At 47.5% G+C, this 17,804-nt stretch overlaps 1 protein-coding gene across 3 annotated transcripts in view; it reads left to right on the plus strand.

The window, feature by feature from the left end:
• rnf13 (ring finger protein 13) overlaps positions 1–17,804 on the plus strand; it is a 35,978-nt gene that overhangs the window by 9,296 nt on the left and 8,878 nt on the right. For all 3 annotated transcript variants that reach the window (XM_079740135.1, XM_079740136.1, XM_079740137.1), the window contains 5 exons: positions 1,274–1,399; positions 11,863–11,950; positions 12,809–12,899; positions 13,578–13,683; positions 14,195–14,288. In XM_079740135.1, coding sequence (XP_079596261.1) covers positions 1,274–1,399; positions 11,863–11,950; positions 12,809–12,899; positions 13,578–13,683; positions 14,195–14,288 — 505 coding nt within the window. The remainder of the gene's footprint in view (positions 1–1,273; positions 1,400–11,862; positions 11,951–12,808; positions 12,900–13,577; positions 13,684–14,194; positions 14,289–17,804) is intronic.

Below are 17,804 nucleotides of genomic sequence, written 5' to 3' on the forward strand. Positions count from 1 at the left end.
CTGCCACTAGAAGTGTTTGTGTGTGTCTGTGTGTGTGTGTGTGTGTGTGTGTGGCTACAGCGAGTGAGACATGAATTGCTGACTCGTCATGCAGTGTGGGCGGGGTCTTTTGTGTCTGCTTTCCATAGCAGAGAGAGAGAGAGAGACACGTAAATGCAGGTAGACTCCAGGAGACAAAAGGGTAGAGTGAAAGAAGTATGGTGGAGGAAAAGCGAACAACGAAGAGAGGGAAGGAGGGTGGAGGGGTTGAAATTGTGAGAGAGTAAAGGAAAATGAACATGTTTTGTTTGCACCCCAGGGAGATGGCGAGAAAGGGATGGGTCAGGAGTGAGAGGGAGAGAGATGTGGTGAAAGAGAGGGAGAGAGATGGGTGGGAAATGATAGCGAGATAATAAATTCATCACATCCCCAGCTAAGTGCAGTGATCTGCTGCACTAATGTTTCTGACAAGAATCTACTGCATTGAAAACACCCCCTGCAGACCACACACACACACACACACACACACACACACACACACACACACACACACACACACACACACACACACACACACACACACACACACACACACACACACACACACACACACACGTTTGGTTTGATACTGAGATTCTATTATATTCCATGGGGTTATTAGGTTGCTCATTAATTATGAATTGATGCATGTCTGTCTTCCGATGTCCAAATCAAATCTGTATTATATCTTGGCTGACACTGCAAAAGTGAAATCTCATGGATGACTTTTTGTTAGTGTGTTTGTGTATGTCTATGTGTGTATAGTATGTCTACTGTTTAGTTCTGCTCATATGATATACTTGATGTCAAATATTGGAAGTAGTGTTTGAGGATGATCATCAGCGATGGAACAGGAAAATATTGTGTTTGTTGTAAATAGATGAAAAAATGACATCACAGACAAACTTGTTCCTAGCAATCCTTAGGTGGATAACTACTCTTCAGTGACGCTCCACTAGGTTCACTATCAGATGACAGCGGTTGTACAGTAGACTAGGTAGAAAAGTTGTGCAAAGGAAATCCACTTGTAGCATCGCTCATTATCATGGTGAACACAGTGCATCGCCCATGTGGCATTAGCAACCGATAATTAAAGGGATGACGGGTGCCATGTTTACTAAATCATTTGATGCTGAGCTACACTTAACAAGGCAAGCTGTGATGGGATGGCCTTGATTTAAAGGGTTTCACCTTAAGCAGAAGCATTGACCTGAAAACCTATAATTGACCAATGGTCCTCTGTCCCCTGTCCCAGGGCTTCCTGATTGGTGCGCGGCCGGAGAATGCGTGCATGCCCATTGAGCCTCCGCCCAGAGCGGACAACGCCTCCGGGGCCTTCATCGTCCTCATCAAGCGCTTCGACTGCAACTTTGACATCAAGGTAGGTTGCAGTGCGCCCACATCCAGTGGCGCACCCCTCCGGTCTTGACCGTTTTTTTTACAAGGTTCTGTTTAGCGTTACTCCCAGCTGCCCATCAACCTGCGGTTGACTCTGGTGGATGGATGGGTCTCTGTGTGTGATGTGTTCGATGCTGTTGGGTGTATTTGATGGCCCTTAATATCAGGCGAGTATGGGGGAGGGTAAACAAGGCAAAGGGATTTGGGGAAAGAGAGAGAGAGAGAGGAGGTTGATGCCTACACAAAGAGAGAGAGAGCGAGCACGAGAGAGACAGAGAGAGAGATTTTTAAGCTCTTTAGAGTAAACAGGAGGGCAGGTATACAGAATGTCTGGGACTCGTGCACGTCACAATGGAAAGAATGAGAGTGAGAGGCTAGGGGAGAGAGAGAGAGAGAGAGAGAGAGAGAGAGAGAGAGAGAGAGAGAGAGAGAGAGAGAGAGAGAGAGAGAGAGGCAGGATTAAAGAGGGGGACTGCAAGTGAGCAGTGTTTGGGTATTTTAGTGATTAAATATAAATATGTACATAAAACGAGTATAAACATACATCCCACATGTCAACACCCACGTCAGGCACACACCACCCCCACCGACATGAAGCCAACAGCTTCATCCTCTGGAACCATTTTCTCTGGAGAACAATGTTTCCAACAAATACAAGCAATGCTTTAACGTCCTTATGAGCCCTATTGTGAAGCCTTTTTTTTTTTTCCCACTCGGAGCGACGCACAGAGCCGGCTCATATATCAATGACATACCAGACCAATTTCGCTGATTTGATTACCACATAATTGTTATTCTTGGCTGTGTCAATATCACTCAGCTTTAACTTGGTATCAGGCACAGAGTCTATACCCCCCCGCCGCCCCCCAGCTGTCCTGCACATGTCCTGACCCCGCCCCGACCCCTGTGGGTAGACACCAGGCGTTCTAACAAAAACACTGACGCCATGTTTGTCCAACAGAGCAGGTAGGCTTAATTCACCGCCGGCTGCAGAGCTCGGCTGACCTGGAATCAGTCAGCCCTGGTCAAATGGTAACGGGTGGATGTGTGCCGGTCCTCTGGTCGGGGGAGCTGCTGCCGCCGCCGCCGCTGCCGGGGCAGAGAGCGACTGCTGTGCAGTCGGGGAGGCGGAGTTATGTAACCAGAGCTCAGGAGGGGGGGCGGAGCTCTACTGTACCGGGCCTTGCGAGAAACCCGAGCCTTGCTCAGTGTGCGCGTGTGTGTGTGTGTGTCGGTATGTGTGTGTAATGTGTCTGTGTGTGCGTGCTCATGCATGCATGTTATTGGAATTGGAAGTGTCCATACTTGTCGCCCCTTCTCTTTCTAACTTGACTTCCTGTCCTTCCTTTCCCCTCTCCTCCTTTCACTTCAAACATACACTCTAACTATCTTTAATGGAACTACATTCTATTCACTTTCTCCTCTCTCTCTCTCTCTCTCTCTCTCTCTCTTCTCCCTCCCCCCCCCCCCCCCTCTCTCTCTCTCTCTCTGCCTCCCTCCCTCCCTCCCCACGAGCTCTGTTCCCTCCAGAAGTTGCCGGGAACAAAGGAATAATAGATGCCATCTTGACCGAAAGGGGCTTTCTCAGTAACCCCTCCCCTCTCTCTCTCTCTCTCCCCCTCTCTCTCTCTCCCACTAAAGAGAAGAAAAAGAGAAATACCAATAACTGCCCGAGCCGGTTGCCTCATGATGCTAACATGCTAACAGTGATAATGGCCTATTTAAATGGATTGTCGTCAGGCAATAAACGGGCCACTCTCCTACTTAGCCCCCACTGAAAGGAGATGCTTCTCGACTGCAGTGTGTGAGTGCATGCACTACAGCACTACACGTGTGTGTGTATATGCTTGTCTGTGTTGGTGCGCACGTGCATATTTAACGGATTCCTGCACAGCTACTTCAGAGAGAGAGAGAGAGAGAGAGAGAGAGAGAGAGAGAGAGAGAGAGAGAGAGAGAGAGAGAGAGAGAGAGAGAGAGAGAGAGAGAGAGAGAGAGAGAGAGAGAGAGAGAGAGAGAGAGAGAGAGAGAGAGAGAGAGAGAGAGAGGGAGGGGCACTGTGGAGGGCAGAAAATAGGGGTAGCATTTCCTGTGCACTGGGGCTCTTTGAGGTGTGTGTGTGCGTGGTCACCAAGCAATCCCTTTTGGTTCTTTGATGACCCCTAGGGAACCTAACCATATCCATTCAATCTCTCTGAGGGCACCGTTTACCCCCAAGAAAGGGGGAGAGAGAGAGAGAGAGAGAGAGAGAGAGGAGAGAGAGAGAGAGAGAGAGAGAGAGAGAGAGAGAGAGAGAGAGAGAGACACAGACGGTCCAGTGGTGCATTTTCCTGCTCTGCTCCTTCACCCTCCCCCCCGCCCTCCTCCGCTCTCCAGCTCACAGCTTAAGTGCAGGATGCACGTCCAGGATATGCGACGGGAAAGAGACAAAACAACACCAAACGTGTGACAAATCTCTGGGTGTGCACATCTCTACCTCTGTGAGGTGTGAGGAGAGAACAACAGGGCCATCACCGTCTTCCCACTGCTTCTTGTTCTCTTACTCTCTGCCCCCATTCTGTCTCTTCCTCGCTCCCTCCTCCGCCATTAACCGCCTCTTAGCTCTTCCTTCTCACTCCTCTATTCGCTCGTTTCTTTCGGCTGCATGTTTATTATTCATTTATTCATTGGGATTGTTGCCCGTCGGCTGTAATGCCATGTTATAGATATGTCGGCCGGTCTTTGGAACCAGTTGCTTTTAGTTTTGTGTATGCGTGAGGCTGTTTCCATCGAGGTACGCTGTGTCCTGTGTGTTCAGGGAAGCGTGTGTTTGCGTGAGTCCACCTCGCTAAAGCCCCACCTCTGGTGAACCTGAGTCACCAGTCGAGGGGTTTGACTGCTGGATGGTTCTGCCTGTACGTCTCATGACCGACCCAGGCTCCGCCTGACTGGAGATTGCCTCACTGTGGGTGTGTGTGGGTGTGGGTGTGCGAGCATGCGCCTCTGGGTGCCTTTCCCAATGGTGGTGTTTCTGTTGACATTTGTTATAGCAACACAAACTTCTCTGACTTGTACCGGTGATGTGAAGGACACGCACGCACGCACGCGCACGCACGCACACACACACACACACACACACACACACACACACACACACACACACACACACACACACACACACACACACACACACACACACACACACACACACACACACACACACACACACACACACTGTTATCTCCTAACAATCTGTTATCTCCTAACAATAATATAGAACTTGACTTAACATGACATCTTTGGCTTATATTCAAGACGCAGCCACACACACACATTCTCAGCAGTAACCAAGCCTTAAGCGCTCCAATAACTGGCGGTGTCTCTCTTTCAACACTTTCACAGTGGTCTCTCTTAAACACCTTTGGCACATACATAGTCTCTCTCACTCTCTCTGCCTCTCTCTGTCTGTCTATCTCCCTCTCCCCCTCCCTCGGTGTGGTGTTATGGACAGAAAGCAGCATTGAGGCGGCACTGCCCTGTTGCTCCAATAAAGTCTTATCTTATCAGCAGTCTGGACCTTGAAACCATGGCCTGTTCCGCTCAACGCACAGTCCATAGTGCTACTGACATGTAGGATATGCAGCCTGCCTGCAGGAGTCATGGAGGAGAGAGAGAGAGGGAGAGGGAGAGGGAAGGCGGAAGAGAAAATGAGAGGGAATAATGTTAGGAGTTATTAGCGGATAGGTCGGGTAAATGTTTGAAGGGGGTGTGGGACGGCTAGAGGTGATGGGAACTGGCCGCATTTATAAACACCTTTTTTTGTGACTGTGGGTTTCAAGATGCACTTTGGGCAAGGAAGGGACTCTCCGTTCTGCATACTGATTCACCAGCTTTCTACCTTTTAACAGGATTTCAGTTAACATGATTTCAGACTGTCCGATGTGTTCTACTCCTGATGTGTGTGTGTGGCTGTGGACCCCCCCGCCCCCCCGACCTACTCTCCCAAACTCAAACCGATTCTTCACATGGCATCATTTACACACCACCAATGATCCGTGACCACTGAGAGGTCACAGATGGGAGGGGACACACACACACACACACACACACACACACACACACACACACACACACACACACACACACACACACACACACACACACACACACGCAGACACACCATTTCTCAAACATTCCCACCAAGGCTCCCCCACTCACATATGCTCACACACATTCATTGACATTCACACTGATGCTCTCTCACATTCACACACACACACACACACACACACTCTAAATGTTACCTGAACTGGAAAATGTTACCCCATGTCCTCCAGAAACCCTGTGTGGACGAAGCACTCGGCTCCCGCGCACACAGTTCCCAACAAGCTTCACAGCCAGTGTCCTAGAACGTGTAACCCTGTGAGAGCTAATGAAAATGTTTGTTGACATTACCGTGCTCACGGTTAATGGCGCTGGCGATCAGAGACTAAGGGTCTTGTGCGTTTTCTTCTTCCATTGACCCACAGAGCACATAGGCTTAAACTAGAGTCTTCCTGGCAAGGGAGGGGTTAAACTAATGCACATTACAGTATTGTGTTTTGGCTGAGAAGTTAGGATGACTACACCCATTCGAAAGATGGTGTATATACTGTGTGTATCAACAGAGATTTGATACAGATTGGATTAAGTGATCTTTAACCATGAGTTAAACCCAGAGCTGTTTCCAGTGAAAGGCTATCTTCTGTCTCCACATGTTATCGATAACAAATCATGATATAATATCACGTTAGAGCGTCCCACCCAACTGCTGTCCCATACTTGGACACTCCCAGGTTTGGACTCGTCAACAGTTTTGTCAGCATAGGCTATTTGCGGCTATTAGCTATTCATTAACAAGTCATTTACCAGAGCGAGAACAGATGTCAAGTTGAACTCTCTTTAGTAATGCAGTCCTCAGGAAGAAATCGTGATTATTCATTCCTGTGCGGTCTCTCAGGATTGGCAGTAATTAAGTAGCAGAGAGAAGGTTCAATTAACATCAAGGATGGCGCTCAGACACTCGCCGCTACAGTCTGCAGATATTAGGACCCCTGGGTCCTAGATTAAGATTGGGCTAGACTACAAAGTGTGTGTGCGTGTGTGGGTGGGTGGGTGGCTTTATCGGTTTATGTATGTGAACCTATATAGTTACTCTGTTTAATTTGTTTCTCTAGAGCTCGCATCCTATTCGACTTCCCATGTTGTGTATTTATACTTCCCTTCCTCTGTCCTGCTGCAACTTCCTCTCACGCTTCTACCCATTTTTTTTTCTTGACCTCATCCTCTTCCCCATGACCATCTCCTCTGTAGTCGTGTCGACCTCCATTCCCCACAACCCCCCCCCCCCCCTCTCTCTCTCTCTCTCTCTCTCTCTCTCTCCCTCCTTTTCTCCTTTTCTCCTTTTCTCTCTTTCTCCCCAGTCTCAGGAATGTACTAAATGTCCTTATCTTTGCCCATGCAAACACAGGGCGAGCCAGCTCAGAGGTCAAATTCCACTCTCCCCAATCCCAGGCAGACAGACTGCATGCTGGCATGTAGACTGCCCGCAACAAGATCGTCTCCTTACAGAGACAAGAATAATAGTAGTAGTAATGATAATAGGACAAATTCTAATTCCAGTAACTGGGTTGGGGGGAGCGACCCTCCATCCCCCACAACATCATTCTGTCCACACACAAAAACCCTCTGTCCTATGAATCTCAACAGCCAGTATTTCAGACAGGATGTGATGCAAGTCTATAACAGAGTATGTGATGGATATATGACCACAAGTATATATTTTGGTGTCATTCGCATATGTTTATTTGCGTTTTCACATGAATCTCACTCATATAAAAGCAAAACACTGTGGCTGGCTTCAATCGTTCAGGGAAGCTTCATCTAGTCGATTTTCGTATGCCAGTGCAGTCTAGCAGGAGATTCTTAACAGACTTGATTAGGAATACGTCACTAAACAGGTAGGCTAACTAGGAATGGTAGCATGGCGATGAGCACATCGCCATGCTACCAAGGTCACATACTGACCTTAACCACACATCTCCAATCTTAGAAAAAAACAAAACCACTTCGTACAAACACCACTGCTAAACTAATACTGTGACCATTTTAACAAATATCGTAACTTAAATATCGCAAAGCTAATGCCTGACATTAAACATTTCTAACTATGACCATATCTTAACCACTATCACTAAGCTAATAACTAAACGTAACCTTTTCCTACCAAATCTTTAACGTAACCTTTGCAAAGCTAATTCCTAAACAAAACCATTTCTAACTTGCCACCAAGGTTGTTTGAAATATCTCCCCGGCCGCTATCAGGAATGCCGTTTGGCTACACAAACATAGGTACCTAAATTCCAGTCGTATGATACTCTTTTTGCAGGCTACTTTCAAAAGACACATGTTAAGTGTCGCGTTTCAAATGTCCACGCAGACACTTCTTCTGCTGTTATGGTTAACTCTACGGTGGGTCCTAACAGATGGATCTACTTATTGAGGACCTTATTGAGACCTTAAAGGTACTATACAGTTGGATCGTCCAAAACGATATGTTTATGGACCACATTTCTGTTCTACATTTCTGTCGGTGAACAATTGCGAAATAACCTCTGTTGGAATGTGGTGTTCGCTATATATTTCTTACTACCTACACCCTGTACGCCAAGGACATTGGGATGAAATTCAAGAACTATTTGAAAATACACACACACACACACACACACACACACACACACACACACACACACACACACACACACACACTGTCACATTCCATCATCACGCAGGCATACATTCACACAGACAGACCATTACCATTACACACACACAGGCGTTGTGTGTGTATGGGTGTCGGTGTCACTGGATTCTGTTGTTACACATAACCAAAATCATCTGCTAGCTAGTGTGTGTGTGTGTGTGTGGATTTGCCTCCAAACATACACTGAGGTCTTTCATAGCGCCCCACACAATACTGAAACACATGGAATCCCACTGCTGTCTTGCGCCCGGCTTCACGTATGTCTGCATAACATTACAGTGACAAGGCACGGACAAAAGACAGCACTATACTTTGTTAACATGGACGCAATTCTGGATCTCCTCAGTGGTCTCAGACTTTCTCTGCATGCACATGCAGAGAAACACATGCGCACTCACTCACACAATTCCATCACACACGCACACACAAACAAGCACGCACACACACACGCAGAAACGTAAACACCCAAATAAACGCAAAATCCCCTGACCAACCAAAAGTTAGGCAACAGGCTGGAGTTCTATTTTTTTTTTTTTGTCCTTGATGTTGCTGAATATGCTTGTGTCACATCACAGTGCTACTAGAGTAGCCTATAGCTACAGTATCTAAAGCACTTTCCACAACGCGACACGATGTCTCAGATCAGCGTGGAAAGCCCTCGTTAATAATGCAGTCGTACCGCTGACAGCGGCCTGAAGTGTAGGACATACGTTGTTATCATGATTGATTTGTTACAACCATTCCTTGCACCCTCCTGCTCAAACATCGTTTTCCTCCCTCTGATGCGTTTGCGCATACTGTGGCTATTGATTCAACGACTATATTCTACGTTCAGCAAACGCAGCAAGGTTTCTATGCTTTGAACCCGATTTTGTGTAGTTGCCTTTCCTTTTGTCGCCCTCGGCTTGGTTACCTTGTAGGTTTTTGTGACCAACCAGACCAATAGAGGGGCAGGGCATTTGGGAGATCCCGGCAACACATGTTTAACCATCATTGTGCATCAATACACAACGTTATACCTAGTTACATGCAGCCTGTTAGTAAGAAATACAGTGGCATTTTATCCTATAATATCCCCTATATATAATCCAATTTAAAGATGGTGTTTCCGGCTCTTTGTGTAGTGTATAGGGATTTCCTGTGTCTTTGTTTAAGCACATATGGAGATTCGTTTTAGGATCATTCTGTCACATCCTATTTCACAACAATGGCTGTCACAGAAAACCAGTATCCATACAAGTAGAAACTAAGACACACCCAAATGAGCAGCATATGGGCTGGCCCAGAGTCGACATGGTTTATTTTCTTTTCTGACAGAATCTCCTGTTTTCATGGTTCATAAAACCAAGAAGTATATCCAAAACGTTCAGTATCTGATATGTGAATACACTTTGAGTCACAACCTCCTAACTAACCTCGGAGACACACACTTCCAACGAAACGTTCAAATGGTGAAGCACATTTTACACTGTGTCCACTGTTCCTTGACATACATGTACAACAAAAACGCACTCTCCAGTTCCAGCAGTGTAAACACCTGTTGGTTCATGACATGTGGCTTGCTTGCACAACAAACCATGCCCGGAGAGCAACTAGAGGGGTGCGCCATCAAACAGAAATATCTCCTTTGCGCTCTATTTAACAACTCCAAAAACAGCTATCCCTTCTCCCATCACTTTTCAGGCATAAATGCTGCAATTAGAGTCATGAAGGAAGCAGTGTCCGTAGATGAAGGGTAGTGTAGAGCGAGGATCGTGACCTCCAGCTGACTTTTGCCAGGGCGGCTCTCAGCCCGCATGAGCCACCATCCATGGGTCTCTGTTCCTGCGTCTCTTGTTGCCTACATCCTGCTGTGGATCATTTCCTGTTTTGCCGCCTCACTTTGAGCACAGACCACTTCTGTTGCCGAAAGTGCGCGCTGTGTATTAAAGCGTACGCTAGTAGCTCGCTGTTAAACGAGAAAACAGATCCTCCTCTCCCCCAAGCCTGCACACAGATGAACTGTTGGCAGGAACGACTATTTAATAATGGAAGACTGTTGTGCTATTGCCCTTCTCTCTCTCGCTCTCTCACTCTCTGTATGGCCTGTAAATTATCCTCTCCAATCCTGATTTATTCAAAAATATGAATCCACACTTGCATATATATATACGCAGTGAACCAGCAGATTCACGCAGCTAACACCACGTGGATTGTGGATAGCATGTCTTTTTTGATTCGCTGAGGTGGCTGCTGAGTAACGTCCCACATGGTCAGTAAGCCACATATAAACACTCAGGCAGCGCAACCATTGCAGATCTGGATCTTCTGTGGGACCATTTATCGCTTCGTCATATGTGTGCGTGTGTGTGTGTGTGTGTGTGTTTGTGTGTGTGTGTGTGTGTGTGTGTGTGTGATATTGAACATCGCGGTGAAAGAGTATTTTATTTTTAGCCTCTTCCTCCTCTCCCTCCTCCTGTTCAGTCCATTCTCATAAACCCTACTCACTGTTCTACTTCCTCAATACGTTATCCAACACTTCTCACTCATCACTAATCAGGTGTGCAGCTTAAGCATTTTTAACTCCTATTCTCTGTCGATTTAATTATTATTATTATTATTCCCAAACTTCCCTCCTAAACTCATCTATACTTTGCACAAAACAAAAAATATAACTTTATATTACTTACTATCTTACTATCCAAAGTTTTATGGAGATTAGACTTTTTAAACCAAGAACAAACTAGCACCCACCGAGAAAACCATAGCAACTATCATGAACACCCGAGCAACCACCCAGTAAATCCTAGCAGACACCTACAGGAACTCACATAGAACACCATAGAAAACACCCAAACCTCCTCGCAACCGCCTAGAACACAATGGAAACCATCTTGAACAGCCTAGCATTCACCTAAATCACCCTAGCCACCACCTAGTTGAAACGATCTAGAACACCCTAACAACCCCCCATAGCACCATAGAAAACCACATTGAATACCCTAGCAGCTCCCCATATCAACAACCCAAACCAACAACAACACCCTCGCAACTTTGCCTAACAACCTAACAATCGGTCAAAACACCCACGAAGCAACACACAAACGCCAGAGCAGCCACCATACAGCTACAGCACTACTCAATTATGTCTTTATTTCTTTATTAGCACAAAGGAGGTGATAAGAAAACTGTCAATATCAAAGCAAACATGGCAAAGATGGTGCAGGAGAGTAGGGGAACCCAGAAGGGCTTACCGTAAAATCATTCCCCTCTATGATTTTACATTGATCATAATACTATGGATGTTTGTCGCCTCAACATAATGAAATAATAAGGAACGCAGCGATATTATAATTATAGTGATAACTCCTTTAATAATAATAATGACGTAACGTCACTCCACATTTCCAACACACCAGGTACTAAACCTATTCACCACAATTTCTAATGTGTATACTCTTCCTTGTTTGCTGCTTTTCATACTTCATACGAATATCCCTCCTCTAAATCAACAAGAGCATAATATTTTCTTCATATCTTTCCAGTGTATCGTATAACACGACACGATAAGCATTTCATTATTCTACCTGGCAGCCGAGCGGCAGTAAAACAATAAAGCACGATGAAAGCGACAGGTGAGCGGCCGGCCGGACAAAGCCCAACACTGTGGTCTGTGTGTCTCCCAACAGGTCCTCAACGCGCAGAAGGCCGGCTACAAGGCGGCCATTGTGCACAACGTGGACTCCGATGACTTAATCAGCATGGGCTCCAACGATCGTGAGTAACCAGACCACGCCCCGCTGCCATTGAGGCCTTCGACCGGACCATAAAACACAAACCGTGGAGCACCGAAAGAGAGAGAGAATGCGTGCACGTGTGTGCCTCATTGTGTTTGGCCCCTGGTGTTTGCCCAATTAGCCTCATCAGATCCCCAGCCAGGATGTCTCTCTGCCATGGTTCCCGCTGCCGTAGAGAGGCATCGGTGCCAGAGTCTAGACAGGTCAACCCCCTGTTAGCTTAGCTTAGCTCCTCTTTTTAAACCAGTGTCTTATAGTAAGCAGGGGGGGAGGAGATGGAGACAAAGATGTAAAGCTTGCTAATGCAGCTAATTAAACTAGCTAATACGGCAGGTTATCAATGCAAAACTAGTTTTATTGGCTCCTCGCACGTTACGGTGTGGAGGAAGTCCTAGCACTCTTGTCCTCACCAGAAGCGTGTTGTTCTGATGTGGTGTTTTACGAGAATCTTCTATAAAGTCCCTGTGCCGCCTGAATTGGAATGGGCTGTGACTATTCCCTTGATTTGATTCGGCTCTTAGTAATTGGAGATTTTTTGTTGAGATGTAAATGCCCAATGTCCAATCCATCCAAATCAGCTATAAGTGTGTGTGTGTGTGTGTGTGTATGTGTGTGTGCACGTATGTGTGTGTGTGTGTGTGTGTGTGTGCGTATGTATACTAAGTACGAACGTACGTGCATGCATACACCTACGTGTGTTTGTATGTGTGTATAATATGTCTAATATATGTCTTTAAAGTGTCTTTGTGTCGCTTGAAAAGCGCTTTCAAATATGTATTATTATTGCCATGTCCTTCCGTGTTTAACCAATGGCTTCTGCTCCATGTCTATTTCCCAGTGGATGTCATGAAGCAGATAGACATTCCATCTGTGTTCATCAGCGAGGAGACGGCCAACTCTCTGAAGGAGGACTACTCATATGACAAGGGGTGAGTCTGACGTCAACCGTCATTTGCCTGTCAATCCATCACCCAGAGGCCATCATTGACTATAGCTTTCCCACCATTAAAACCCCTTACGCCAGTGCCTCTGACGCCTGCTTGTGGACTTGTGCCATCAATGTGTCCTAATATCTCCAGTGTGTGCCCGCAAGCCTCTAGAACCAGGACAGACCTGTATTGTAGTTCCTGAGCCCTCCCCTGCCACAGGGCTAAGCCGATAACACAGAATGTCTGGATCCGTTAAAGATAGCTCAGACCCAACCGCACAGAGTCTCACAGGAGGCCTCTCTCTGCGTTGTTGACATTAACTATGCTTGGGACGTATCATAAACATTTGCAGAGGTAGTGAATTTTCCCGGGAGTGAATGTTTAACGTGTGCTTGTGACGTCAGTGTGGGCCAAATGGAAGTAGCATGTATTTACAACACACCGGCCGCCGCCCTTCTACATCTGTAATCACAAGCCCGCTGCTCATTAGGCAACACACTAGGCCGCCATTAATCAGACGCATGGACTTTCATTTTGTTGACACTACATTATGTTTGGGCGGGCAGCGGTGTCATCATGAACTGTGAGCATAACATTGCGTTCGTATGACGTCACAACCCAGAGACATGTTTCTAAATGAAGTTTCCGCCCACATGGGCTCCCGGTCGCCTCCCCCAGGGGCCACGTGGTCCTGATGCCCGACTTCAGCCTTCCTCTGGAATACTACCTCATCCCCTTCCTCATCATCGTGGGGATCTGTCTGATCCTCATCGTGGTGTTCATGGTGGGTATAGCAGGAGTCGGCCCCTCGTTCGCTCACAGCCCACCTGCGGTGGTTAAGGGCTGGCTGTGCAGAGGTGAAAAATAGGATTTCATTTCATTCATTTATTGAAAGGACAGTGCCCATTAATCTACATGTCTGTAAATGGACCAGTGATGGCCAGCAGGCTCGTTTCCAACTGTAGTCCTTTGGATAGATGTTAAACTAGTCACAGGATGGCTACAAAGTGAAAACATATTAAAGAAAACACTCAGCAACAGTATAACATGTCGTCAATAGACTCCATGCAAACATATAGTCATACAACCATTCATGCAAACCGCCCTGGGTTAGACAGGAGAGCGACAGCAATGCATACCAGCAGACATAGCAGGATGGTGATGGTTTCAGTTCAGGCTGTCCCCCCTGGGGTCTTACAGCACACAACGGCACAGACTGCACCGTTCAGACAGGTCAGACGGCTGCTCGAGGCGGGCCCGTCGCGTGTGTTTGATACGACGTCATTCTCTTCTAGATCACCAAGTTCGTGCAGGATCGCCACCGCGCCCGAAGGAGCCGCCTGCGCAAAGACCAACTGAAGAAGCTCCCCATCCACAAGTACAAGAAAGGTACGGCTAGCGCGTCGGAAATAGGCTTCTTCTGACATCACAAATGGGCGTGTCCACCTAGATGTGTGCTGGATAGATCTACCAGTCTACCCAGTGGACTGTAGCCAACGCTGCTCATCTCTCCGTCATACATCTAGGTGGACACGCCCACCTGTGATGTCAGAAGAGGCCGATTTTCAAAACGGCTTGTAACGGCTAATCCCACTCACACCTGGTGGTGTAATATGTCACCTTTAACCTTTAAAACGTGGACTGGGTCTGCTTGAGGGGTCAACCCTTGTCGCCGATTAGAACACAATGTACACTTGAAATTAAATGAAATCTTTTTTTATGGATTTAATAGATCTAACTATACACTCATCCTCTTAACTCCTTGTATGTGATTTTGTTTGAAAGATGTCATAAAAGTGTTTCCGGTGTGCTCAAACCCAGCATCTATCATCATAGAATAGAGAAGGGCTGTTCCAAATCAGTCCTAGGTTTGAGTCGATTAGTAAGACAAATGTAAGCCTGCTTTAATTCTCGGCCAAGCTGCTGTCTGTATTCAGTCCAGCGCACGCACATATATACTGATTAAATCGTTTCTGAATAATATGGACTTGATACATCTGTATTAACTCCCAGTATGTAGGATTGAGGCCCTCACAGTTGGTACACCAGAGACTTTGAGAATTAAAAAAACTCAATAACAGCGTTGTGTGCACTCTAACTACCATGTTGTGCAATCGTGTGACGCAAACTAGCGTAACTGGTCTGGCTGGCTGGAGGGTTTTTGTAGAATATATCACTATGTGATGTATTGATAACATTATTTAAATCACTATCAATGAGCAACTATATTCCCCAAGTACCTTTTTTTTAACGTGTCCAATTGCATTAAAGGTGAAGTCATCGTCACCTTTCTGTATTTGGAAGTTTTCCTTCCTCCTGGAACCTTTGTTTAGACCAGCCACTAGCTCCTTGTTTTGCAATGCAAAACAAAGATGGGCCTTGCCATTTATATATGCTTTTACTCTGAAGTGTAGCAATATTTGGCAGGCAGTACTTCCTCCCTTGTGTCTGTGTGTCTTTGTGTGTGTGCGTGTGCGTGTGCGTGTGCGTGTGTGTGTGCATGTTTGCGTGACTGTTCATTCGGCGCTCTGTCGGGCCGGATGGTCTAGACTCCAATCAGCCATGCAGGGGACTATTTGGGGTTTTTGGGGGCGGGACGTACCCGCCTGCCAGCAGCTTGCTAGAAGCCCCCTTGCAAAGCTGGTAATTGTGGTGTTTGTGAGCGGAGCTCCCTCCCAGTCTGGAGCTCCCTTCCAGTCTTCCGGGCCGTAACTACTGCCTCTTCACCAGCATGGAGGAACCCTAGACCGGAGCTGTCACACAAATGTTCAAATGTTCAGATGGGGGCTTGAGGCGAAGTGGGCACATTTAGCATAGCTTGATCAACCTGGTCGGCTTCCATCTGGGGAAATGAAGGGCTCGGCTTTGGCGCTCGATGTTTCCCTTCATTAACTTCCCTCATCCCCGCATCCCACTCTGGTAGAGGCGGCCTTATTCACTGTATGAGGAAATGCTAGTTTTGAGGGTTAAAGAATAACATCAGGACCTGTGGTGACCTTGGCCCCAGCTGACCTTGGACCCAGGTGACCTGTGTTCCCAGGTGACCTTGGACCAAGGTGACCTGTGCTCCCAGGTGACCTTTGCTCCCAGGTGACCTTGGTCCAAGGTGACCTTTGTTCCCAGGTGACCTTGGTCCCAGGTGACCTTTGCTCCCAGATGACCTTGGTCCCAGGTGACCTTTGTTCCCAGGTGACCTTGGTCCCAGGTGACCTTTGTTCCCAGGTGACCTTGGACCCAGGTGACCTTTGTTCCCAGGTGACCTTGGTCCCAGGTGACTTGGCCAACAGTCAGGTGTCCCGGACTGAGCCTCCTCAGTACCGCTGTGGTTCCGTGTCTGCTCCGGCTCCCCCGTTTGCTGAGTAAGAGGGTTTGGCATCACATACAGGGGACATGAAATCTCTGCCTAATCACCTCTTAAGCCCTCAGTGTGGGGCAGTGCAAGCTTGGCTGTTACTGGTGGCCCAGATTTGTGTGTGTGTGTGTGTGTGCGTGTGTTAGTGTGCACGTGTTAGTGTGCACGTGTTTGTTTGTGTGTGTGTCTGCGCATGCGTGTGTGATTGCGTGCGCACGTGTGTGATTGCGTGCGCACGTGTGTGTTTGCGTGCACACATGTCTGTCTGTGTGTGTGCGCACATGTTTGTGTGTGCTCCAGTAGACCTCAGGGTCAACAACACCAGCGCTAATGAGTTAAATGGAACCAACTGTACATCTCAATAAAGAGTAATTACCCATACGTTTATCCCATAGAGCACGGTGTTGTATTTATATGAACTTGATTCACAGCCCACAATTAATCCACTGGGCCATTAGACCAAATTCCTGCTGTTAATCTGTCAGGGCCATCTGCTGGGTAATGGAGTCAGTTTGCTATATATTATATTGCCCACTTTAGTGCCTTGCAATGCCATGTTTGCTCATTGACACTGAAATAGTAATAACCATGATCATACATAAGAGCAGTACATCAGTGCCAGCCGCACAGCTCACTGTGTGAGCGGCGAGGGGTAAATGTATATGAAAGATATTTCAAATATTCAAGTGTCAGATTATTTCCCTGGAGAGAGGCTATTCTACAATGTATCCCTCGGACCCCCCTGGGTCTTTTCCCACACCCCCTGGTGACCCTTGTCCCCTTCATGGCTCCCCAGAGCTGGGTGTGGCCTCTGCCTCTCTGGCCGTTCTGCGGCACTGCATGTGCACGTCTCCGGTGCTCTCCATTCCTCCCGTCTCTCAGCACATGCGCCGGGTTCGGGCTAATTGGAGATCTGAACTGTGTGTGTGTGTGTGTGTGTGTGTATGTGTGTCCATGCAAATGTGTGTGTGTGTGTGTGTGTGTGTCCCCATGCGCATGTGTGTTTCCTGCAATGACAGCACATTCTAAAGATCAACATCTTTTTTTCGCGACCGACCCGACACCACGGCTCTCCTAGACCCAGAGTAACCCTCTGAGGCACAGGCTGCCCCTGCCGTCTCCTTGGATCCCCTCATTGCTCCTCGATCGCACCTTCCCACCTCACAGCCTCAGCGTGTCTCAAACGCTGCTCGCGCTCTCTGCGTCCGCTTATGCAGAATCCCCTGGGGACGGGACGGGACCGGGACACTCTCCTGACGGGGCTCTTAAGGGCTTGGTTATGGTTGGACGTCCACGCAACGCAAGGGGGATTACGGACCCCTTACGTCCTTGCGGACCCTCCTTACGGACCCTCCTTGCGTCCACCGCAAGGGCCTGACGCGCGCCTCCCAAAAAGTGTAACCTTGCGTCGAGGCGACGCAGCAGCAATGGCTGTGATTGGTCCGCTCACTAAAACCTGGCGCAGAACCGAAATAGGTTCACGACGGCGTGGCAGCGTCTGCGTGGTCGTTGCGTCGACGTGGGACCAGACCGGAGCCTTAACGGGGGGGGGG

The sequence above is a fragment of the Pollachius pollachius genome (genome assembly GCF_949987615.1).
Source record: "Pollachius pollachius genome assembly, chromosome: 7".
Taxonomy (NCBI): Eukaryota; Metazoa; Chordata; class Actinopteri; order Gadiformes; family Gadidae; genus Pollachius; species Pollachius pollachius.